Source organism: Crocodylus porosus, unplaced genomic scaffold, assembly GCF_001723895.1.
Source record: "Crocodylus porosus isolate Cpor-Errol unplaced genomic scaffold, CroPor_comp1, whole genome shotgun sequence".
Classification (NCBI taxonomy): domain Eukaryota; kingdom Metazoa; phylum Chordata; order Crocodylia; family Crocodylidae; genus Crocodylus; species Crocodylus porosus.
Window position 1 is genome coordinate 81,454,737 of NW_017728886.1, and position 10,684 is coordinate 81,465,420.

At 39.3% G+C, this 10,684-nt stretch overlaps 1 protein-coding gene across 24 annotated transcripts in view; it reads right to left on the reverse strand.

Annotated features, from left to right (window-relative positions):
- CLASP2 (cytoplasmic linker associated protein 2) overlaps positions 1–10,684 on the reverse strand; it is a 220,451-nt gene that overhangs the window by 45,889 nt on the left and 163,878 nt on the right. For 17 of the 24 annotated variants that reach the window (XM_019537881.1, XM_019537785.1, XM_019537770.1 and 14 more), the window contains 4 exons: positions 9,080–9,103; positions 8,440–8,684; positions 6,770–6,833; positions 4,269–4,271 (listed from right to left, as the gene is read on the reverse strand). In XM_019537881.1, coding sequence (XP_019393426.1) covers positions 4,269–4,271; positions 6,770–6,833; positions 8,440–8,684; positions 9,080–9,103 — 336 coding nt within the window. The remainder of the gene's footprint in view (positions 1–4,268; positions 4,272–6,769; positions 6,834–8,439; positions 8,685–9,079; positions 9,104–10,684) is intronic. The other 7 variants (XM_019537835.1, XM_019537779.1, XM_019537843.1 and 4 more) reach the window with 2 other exon arrangements.

Here is a 10,684-nt window from a genome sequence, read left to right on the forward strand (position 1 = left end):
CTGAATAGTAGCAAAAAAAAATTTCTCTCTTTGCAAGCTTTCGGGCCTAAATGCCTTTCCTCAGGCCCTGCGTGTTGGATTTGGCACTCAATCCCAGTGAGCAGAGCTGGACATAGGTGGTGCTGAGCCCCAATCCCGGTGTGCAGGGAGTGGGAGGGGGCAGCACTGGGCCCCGTGGACTCAATCCCAGCACACAGGAAGGAGGGGGCAATGCCAGGCCACAGAACATGATATGGCCCACAGATGGGCCCTGTCACCCATTTGGTCCAGGGGGCCAAAAGGTTGAGCACCACTGATCTAGTCTATTAATCCATTATAGTACCCAAAGAAAGCTAAGAAATTCACAAAATGGACAGATGTCCAATAATCTTTCCCTTATACTAAGCCTGATCCTGGTTAATAGTTAAGCATGATTCTTAATAGACCATATAAAACTTATAATACAAATTATGATAATTCTGGATATTTTTCTTAGTAATTCTTGGTCTTAGCCATTCTGTGGTAATGAAGCTGGGGTAGGCAAAATTCAGCCCACAAGGACATTCCATCCAGCCCACAGGGCCCCTACAAAATTTAGAAAATTAATATTTATCTGCCCCTGGCTGCCTGTCATGTGACCCTTGATGGCTTGCCAAAACTCAGTAAATGGCCCTCCACCTGAAATAACTGCCCACCCCTGTAATAAAGTAAGCAGGGCAGTCAGTGTTTCCATCAAAAATTCCCCTCCCTGAAAGATGAAAGCTCTAATTAAATCTGTGGTGTGTTGGCCTGCTTGCTGCAATGGGAATGCTCTGAATTATTCACAGCATATGTGACTGGGACAGGTACTAGAACACAGCTTCAGCACATCTTGTGTTGGGATAGGTAAGTTGTGGGTGCAAAAGCAAAAGGAAAGTTCTGTCTGCCTTTTGTTTTGTTCAAACCCACCATGACTTTGTGCCAGTGAAAGTTAATCAGTGCTAATGTATCAGTGCAATGAAAAGCAAGGTAGTGTTAGAAATGAGACTATTCCAAAAGCTAAAAGGTGTAGGGCAAACAATGTAGCCATGCTGCAAATCCTATACATTACATAGGAAAAGCTGTATTATAAACATATTTTTTAAACTGAAAAGTTGAGCACAGAAGGATCAGGAAATGTAAGATGTTAGAATCACATAATAGCTGAGCTGGAGGGGACCTCAAGTGGTTATTTAGACTAATCCCCTGCTCAAGGCAGGACTATTCCCAACTAAAACCATTCCACTCAATGGTCTGCCTAATCTGCTCTTGAAAACATCAAACCACCTCTATGAACAGACTGTTCCAATGCTTCACTACTTATACAGCAAGAAAGCTTCTCTCTAATCGCCAACCTAAATTTCATCTGCTGCAATTTAAAACCATTGCTCCTAGGCCTGTTACCTGCAGTCACAAAAAAAACAGTCCATCATTCTTATAAACACACTTTAGATATTTGATATTGTTATCAAATTCCCACCCTTTTAGCCTTCACTGGTAAACCATGCTTTCTAGGACTCTCACCATTTTTGCACTCTTTACTGGGCTCCTTTTAAATTGTCCAAATCTACGGGCCCAAAACAGGACACTCTCTCACCAGTGGGGTGGCAGAATAGCGTGGAAGAGTAACTTGGCTTGATTTACAAGTGATATTCCTATTAATATAGTCCCGTATTCTACCAGCCTTTTTTGCAACAGGAGCATGCTGCTGGATCCTATTCAGTTTATAGTCCACTGTACTCCCCAGTCCTTTTCTGCAGTACTGTAGCCTTAGCCAGTCACCCCAGTCCATTTATGCATGCAACCTTTTACCCTGCGTCAAGGATCACTTAGGTCCAGAATTACAGCTGCACAAACAACCTTACTTTTAAGAGCTCCACTTTCCAGTCTGAATAGAGTCCACTATACTAGGGATTTATGTAATCTTCCAGGGTTTTTCATAAAAGATGGAGGTGGAGAATAAAAGACAGATAACCTGGCGCATGCGGCTGGTCCTAGTGCCCCCAGCCATGCAGTGTGGCTCCGGTGGCACAGTGGCCACACTCACTTTTGAAAGCCTCCACACCAGTGGCTCCTTCCAGCTGCCGCTGCCAGTCTCCACTGCTGCTGTCAGACCCAGCCATGCTGCCCGGGCACTCTGACCCACCTGCCTTGCACCCACCGCTGGGGATACTGGACAGAGCAGGTGAGTAGGGTTTTCGTGAAGACCAGCCCAGGACCCATGCAGACAGGGCTCGTGGCCAGGAGGATGGGATGGGGCTGCAAGCAGCGAGTGGCATCCGGGAGTGGGTCAGGCAGGCAGGACCAGGAGTGGGATCAAGATTGCAAGGCAGTGGTGACAGCATGGGGCTGGAACCCATGGCCCTAGATACAGCAAGGATCCGCTGCCCACACATTCCTGCAATGTATGCAGCAGTGTGTGAGAAGCTGATCATGGCTCTGTCCCCCACCTCCACACTACCACAGCTCCACAATTCTGATCCTAGCCCCGGCCCTGCCTGCCTGTCCTGCACTCGGGATGGGGCTGTGGGTGGAAAGAAAGCAGCATTCCAATCTGCCCATCTGTATGCCCTGCCCGCGCGGGTCTCAGGCTGGCCTCCGTGGAGACCCTCCACAGGCAGTGACAGCATGGTGCTGGGGCCCAGGGCAGCCAGGATCCACTCCCTGCTTGCCCTTCCTGTGCAACCAGTAGCCAAAGGGACATGAAGGGAGCAGATTGTGGCTATGCCCTGGGCCCCATCCCTGAGCTTTCACCGCCAAGCAATCCTGATCCCAGCCTCACCTGCCTGTAGCTCCATCCCAGTTGCCCGCTCCCTAGCTGCACAGGGGGCAGAGCCACTTAGGGAGTTTTGGTGAGCTGCTGAGGGTGGGAGGAGAGGGAAGGTGCTGACCTGGCACGGGAGGGGCAGGTAGTGCAGAATGCTACAATACCCAGGGATGCAGGGAGATCCTTTTAAGAATGATGTGGGTTGAAAGATATTAGTACAGTTATGCGTGCAGACACCTGCACATGATTCACGAGGCAAACCTAGAGACTTCAAATAAGAACCCAGTGTGTCAAAAAACCTTCTGACCTACTATAGCCTTTCCAAGTTCTATGCAAAAGAAATGTTCAGTTATTTATTTTTTGGTCAAAAAACAAGTGAAAGCTGAGAGCTGACAGTTTCTGAGGGATGCCTTGAGTTTAAAAAGGCTGTCACTAGCATTGACAAATGCTGTGCATATATCCTTAACTTTTAATTATTCGATCTTCTAAACTTGACAGTTCACTGTGGATATTTAGGGGTTTTCAAAGGTTATGAAATTAAGCCACTGAACTTATATAGCTTACAATTCCTGCTTTATCAAAAGAGCATTTAAATTCCTTGAATTTGAGCAATACGATTTGCTGGCTCATACTGAAATCTGCAAGCTAAATAAGCTGGCAAAAAGCTATGTATACTCCTAATAAGCTTTAGAAATTGGGACTGGTTCATGTTTGAATTTATATAAACTACTACTGCTAATGCACTCCAGAGCTTCTATGCCAATATTCTGAATTACTCTCATCTTGAATTGCTGTAAAAGAATTTAAGCTTGAAGAGTTCCCAAAATAAATGTTCAAAATAAATTACCAAACGAATCATTTTCAAACTTAGCTGGATTCCAAAGCCTGAAAAGTATCAAGAAAAAGTTTAAAATTCAGTTTCCAGTTACAGCTGCATCCATTTATGCCTGGAAACAACAAAATGATTGAATATTGATCGAGCTTCCCCAAAACATCTGTGTTTTGATCAAATATGGACAACTTGAGAAAATTATACAAGCATCCAAACAAAAGAGAGCAGAATAGAAGCTGGAATTCAACTAATTACAGTGGAAATAATCCATACCAGATATAATTTTTCTTGATAGTCTTTTTTTTTCATATTAGAATGTTCAATTCTGAAATCAGATTACACAATCTCAATTCAATAGTGGACAAAAACAGATATTGTAAGAAAAACTGATATCTTCCTGGTAAATTATTTTTTAAAATGTAACTTAATAATTACGCTGCAGATGCACCAACCACCAACAGGAGCCCATAACCAAATGATGTCAGTTAATTAGTAGATAAAGCACATCTCAATACATTACCACACAGTTTGTTTAACTGTATATAGCATTTTATGTATTGCAAAAAGCTTGATACTGCATGAATTCTTTAAAGGAAGAAAAAGAGGAAAAAGGGTTAATTGCGTAGTCATGCAATAGGGTTAAGGCTTCCAACAAATACTGAACCAACTTACTCTCTAAAGAGAGTTCCAACACAGGGGACAGCATGCAAAAAGGAAAAAAAAAGGGGGGGAAAAGATAAAAACACACAAATTAGTCTCCATCAATGCAAAGTTCCTGTATGGAAGAAAAAAACACAAAAAATAAAAAAAATATTTCAAAAGCTTTTATAATAAATTTCCAGAACAGTATGGAAGCAACCATTTTAGTTTACCTTTTATTTCTTTAAAACCACTTTTCTCTTAAAGTTACCATTCAGTCACTGTTTTTCCCCAAGCAGTTCCTTACATTTGACTAAGAGCATGTTAAATGTGTATAACATATGGTAGTTGACATACTTTCTGCAGAAGTTTGAACAAATACTCTGAGGGAAGATTACATATTATGATTTCACATGCAAATACCAAAACTTACTATTTGTTAATCCTGGGATACTTAAAAGTTGCTGTTCTGCTGTTCAATCATTGGTTGGCATTTAGCAGGTTTGCAATATCTAATGGCAGAACAGCAGTAGATTGAGGAAAAGCTATTAATTTTTTAAAATACACTTTTTAAAAACCTAAAAATTGATAACTGATTTAAGTTGACCATCCTTTTGGTTATAAAACAAAAACTGTCCCCAGTAAACCTAAAAAAGGGAGTAACATAATCAAATGGAATTAAGTAATTTGCCACAACTGTAAGTACCTTTTATGAAAATATGCCAAATATAGCATTTTGATGCAACTATATCAAACATTTTAATTAACTGATACAAAAATGTGCTTTTCTTATTAAAAAAGGTCTTTACACTATATTCTTTGATATATTAAACAATACAATATTAAAGACACCACTAGTGACCTGTGAACAAAACTGACTCAGCTAAATGAAGTTTAAAAAATTAAAGATTTTTGTTGTTACATGATCCGTAAAACGTTATGTACCCCAATATTCTATCATCTTCCCCTTTCCTACTTCTGGCTATTTACTCAGTCTCTCTGCAGCACTTAAACTTCATTTTTCCTCATGGCCTTCTCTCCTAAACTCCTGGTTTCAACAAGTCCTTTGGCTTTGCTTTTTTAACCCTTGTTCCCATGTGTGTCCCAAATTTCCCAAAAGGCAAAACTTTGCTACTGCAGCAGCAGAAATCTTGACAAGTTATTTTGGTGCTCACTCTGGCTCCTTATTTTGTCAGCTTTTCAATTAATCCAGTTTTGAAAACCTGTCACTTTTACATTTTACGAGCCAGTTCTGAAAATTCCACCAATCATGACAATCAGTTGTGACCAGCAGTGTAACAAAGGATGAGAGTGACCAAAGTGCCCACTTAACAGGGGTGCAAATATATGGCAGCTGCTCCCACTGCTGGCCCAGCCACCACTGCCACTACCAAGGATGAAGATCCTGGTAGTTAAGGCCCTGGTGATTCCATTAATTCTGAAATCATGAACTATTTTTGATTATTTAATTTTGATGTTTGTGCTATCATTTAACTCAGCGGTGCTCAACCTTTTTGGCCAACAGGCCAGATGGATAATTCTTGATCCCTCCTCAGTCCAGATCCAGCAGGGCCCCATCCTACCCCACAGAGCAGGGGGCAGCCTGGCTTTGATCTAGTGATGTGGTAGAAGCAGACTTGGGCCAACCCCAAATGATTCAGCCCCATGGGAGGAGGTGGCATGGCCCAGCCCCACAAGAGGACAGGGACATGGCCTGGCCCCAACCAAGACAGGCAGAGGGAAGGGCGTATGGCCCAACCCCATGGACAGGGGTGGGGGCAGGATGTGAACTGATCCTGAACTATCAACGTAGGGAAAGAGGGCATGGCCTAGCCCTATGGGAGAAAGGGGTTGTTGCCCAGCCCCAACCTCATGGCCAGGAGGGAAGGAGGCATGGCTTGGCTCTGATCAGGCCGTGTAAGGGGAGGGTCACATATGGACTCCAAGGTTCTGTGGGCTGCATTTGGTTTCAGGCTGAGCACCCCTGATTTAAACCAATACTGAAAAGTGAATAAAAGCTAACACAGACTGCACAACAAAGGAAAATAGGTAAAGGTTTCTCAGAATGCCTAAAATTCAAGACAAGCAGGAAAATATTAAATAATTATTAAATCATTACAAATATTCTACTTTATTTCCTGCTAGATTTAGAGAGCTGTTCACTCGTCTGGGTTGTTTTACTTTAACTCAGTTTTGCTAGCAGAGAATTTAACATACACTTATCTCCCTAACCATAAGATGGAAAATGAACTTTGTTTGAAAACTCAAATCAAGTCAAATGCCACAATCTCCTTATATTTAACTAAGTAATTCAGAATTATTGAAAATAAGAGCACATATAATAAGAGCACACTGCAGCAGAGTTCCCTAAGAGTTCAGGATCACCATCACAAATTTCATAACAACGCACAGCACATTTTTCAAAAGTGCGTCTGAATCCTTACTGACACCATTTAGAGAAACTACTCTGTACCAAGAACCTTGTGTAAGATTTTGAGTGCTGACTACAAGCAAACAGTAAAACCTAAACATACCTTGCTGTGAGGGTCAGCAAACATCCTGGTGAAGATTTCACACAATCTTTTCAATTCAACTCGACTGTCAATATGACATAACAATTAGTCAATAATGAGAAATAACAATTAGATAACAATAAACTAATTAGCTACCTAGTAAACTAATGGGCTACTGTAAAGCATTGTTTGAAGAAAAAAGCCTTATACACAAAGCCAAAAATTAGGGCCAGTGCATTCTGATAAGGTTAAAAAAACCCTTCTCAAAAGAAACTTTCCTTTTTTACAATCATTTAAGTGAAGCACTTTAACTTTGATTATACATTCTCCTGCAGTAAATGAAACCTAGGAGATGAAACTAGGACAAAGCAATCACTGAAACCAAACACCATAGTGAAACTAGGTAATAAATAACCTGGTTTTGACATTCTAATTCTTTCAATTTTAATAATTAAGAGATTAATAAAATAGATAATGAAAAGTGTTGCTTAAATATAACTTTTAACTAAGTAATCTCTTTAAACTCATAATAATCTAAAGTAATATTCCATTTATTTTACACTTTAATTGAAAAAGACAATCTATATATGAAATATTTAAAGTCACATATAAGGAATATTTTTCACCTCCTACAATGTTAAATAACTTCCGTTAAATATAGGACTACAAAAATTTTGCGAAAATATGAATAATTAATTAGGCATATCAATCGGGAACTTTTCCTAATACTTTGAAGGGTTTCTGGTTTGATATCCTATTTGTCAATGATGACTTTTAGGAAAAAAAACATTTAAATAAAGAAGAGTGCAACGAAAAGTTAAGGCTGGGATTAGTTACCACTCTCATTAGTTACCAATTTCAACAGAAAATCATGTACGAGTTAAAAGCCGAATTAAATTTCAAATTAACATTTTCTTATGATAATAAATTAAGACATACAGTATAACCTCATTAATCTGGATATCAAAAATCTGGAATTATAAAAAAAATACAGCACTTCCCCCAACACTCCGGTACTAGCCACCGCTCCCCACTGTCCTCCCAGACATGGAGGGGGAACTTTGCACACAGTGCCTGCTGCCATTTGCTACTCTGCGCCATGGCTCTGCATGTGGCCGCTGCTCCCCACTCCTCCCCTACTCTGACTGGCTGCTGTGCCGGTTTAAAAATCTGGCTTTTTCAAATTTCCAGAGGATGCTCAGTCCCAGGCACACTGGATTAATGAGGCCATACTGTACAAATATTGTATACTCAAGTGATTTTCTAGGAATTTTTTAAGTCTGTGATGATCCCACTCATTAGAGAAGGGTTCTAGCAGGACTTCTGAGTAGTTTTATTAAAATAAGAGAGTCACACTGAAAACAAACCATCTCAGAAATATCTGAAGGATACAGCTTTATTTACTATTTTGGATTTCTGTTTTACCTCAGTTACTTCCCACTTTAACAAATGGAAAGGGATGAAGTGTCTTTACTAAATAAAACAAAATCAAGACCTATAACTTTTATACCACGATATATCACTGACATTTTCTATCTAGCATTTATACAGTAGAGTATTTTTCTTTGCTCACTCCAATTCTACTTAGAATATAATAAAATTATACCATCTGTAAATACGAAGATGGACAGCAGTGGGTTCTTCCCTGTTCCTAAAAGAAAACTGCTTTAAATCAATTGATATTTTCTTACCTTAAAGTCCTCTGATTTTTTAGTAAATTTTGTAGACCTAGAAGACCTTCTTTTCTTTCTGACCAGTTGGAGCTAGCACAACGATTGAGGACCTCTGCTACATCTTCTGTTTGGCGCATGTATGTGGGAATGCTGCCATTCCGAGAGCTGTATGATCTTTCTGAGCAGGCACTGGATGCATCACTATTGGCATCATCATCCGAGTACATTCCATAAGATTCATACCTCCTTCGTACAGGCTTTTTCTGTTAGACACAGACCCCCATGTTAGCAATAATCACAAATTAGTGTCAAAATTTATATTTACATCTATCTACAAAAGGCTGGGCCATTCATTTATAAGCATGGCAACCCCTGCTTCAATAAATGGTTACAGATGTTCAATCAATCGAGGTATAGTAGTAAAAACACACTAAATGCAGCTCGATTATATGGGTTTCCAAACTAAATTTAAAAAAGAGCAGCAGCCTGAAAGTTATCCACCTAATTAATCATTTTCTATGTATGCTTTGTGAAAAATCTATTAACTGCAAATCTCAAGAAGAAAAATTGATAGGTAAATATAATTTTATATGATCCACGTATGTAATACAGCAAAATGTTAAAACTATAATAAAGGGGAAAACAGTGATTTCTATACCTTAGTCCGCATGTCTCCTAAGAGCTGATAGCAGTAAATTATTAAAGAGAAATGGAGAAATTGAGAAAAATGAGGATAATTCACATTTAACAGGTAGCATAACTACTTATAATACTACTGTCACTGGAAACTACATTCTTTTAATTCAACTTCTTTTTTAGTTAGTTATATCTGAGCTAATTAAAACATCACTATACCATATAATACCAGAAGGAAATGAAAATTCCAGAATGCCTTGATGCAAGCTATTAGATGTTGACTGTCATGTAACGATAACTGAGCTTGAGATTTACAGCCAACTGTTACCAACCAATTCCTTTTTTGAAAATTTGTCAAAACAACCCCTTACACCCTTCATACCCGATTTTCAACTATTGACGTTTTCTAAGCAGCTCTACTTATAACGTTTAGAACTTTCCAGTTCTGGAATTGAAAATGTCCCTACAAAAGTCAATTAGTGGAAAAAAGCCACAGGGCATAGAAAATATACTTATCATTCTAAAAGAAAAATGAAAAAGAAATACACCTCCTGAAATGAACCCTGCCATCTAAACTCTGGGGTTTATGAACATTTTATGTGATTTCACATAAAAAAACAAAACAAAACAAAACAAAACAAATCATTGACAGTACTGTTTACATTCTTAGAGAGTCACTATCTCAAGAGAAGTCTTTAAAAAACAGAACATCAACAGGATAAGTAACAGGAGACTTGTTCTCAATCAGGCATCTAAGTGAATACAGGGAGGAGAAAAGTCATAGACGCTTACTTTTCTTTAAAATGTTATGCCATAAAAACAAAATGACCAAGGCTGGGCAATTTTGGAAATGTAATGGGGAAGGGAGGGGAAGCAAAAAACAGGAACATCTGAATATTCCTGAAAGGTATCAGTCACTTCAGTGAGAACATGGTTGGAAACCACACGTCAGAAGTAACGTAAGGCCAATGAAATTACTGAATTCCTCTTTGTTGCTCAAGGCTTTCTTTCACTGCAAGGTATGGCGGGTGATGTTACGTGCAGAAATTTAATTTTGCAATTGTTGGATAAGTATTCCTCACTACTGCAATCTTCTCTCAGGTATCACAAGCAGAAAACCAGAAGTTTCTTACTGAAATAAGCAAAACTTCACTGAGCAGTAAACGCTTAAGGCTAGTGGATTCTAAATCTGATTCCCATCTTGAGACCATCCTCTCAAAGTGCACACAAAGTGAATAATAATTCTTATCAACCAAGTACTGAACTATTTTTGAGTGAAGGCTGCAAGATGGGAAATCTTGGCTATGCTATTCTGAACAGGTCTGCTGGACAGGGTTTTATAGATGAAATTGTGAAATGGAAGAAACACTTTCCTGATCCAAGCTCAAAATTTAAAGAATTTTCAAAAACCGCAACTACTCTAAAACAGTCATTTCCATCAATGATATTCTATGCTGTCTCCCACATGCTTAGTTTGTAAAGTGACCTGTGAAGATAAAATAGTTCAAGGAGATACTTTATTGATGGCCTTTATGAACAGAGCCATCAACAGAAAGGAATTTCATATTAAAAATTCTCCTTCTGAGAAATCAAAAATCAATTCCACAGTATTTAAACGTCTGAAGTT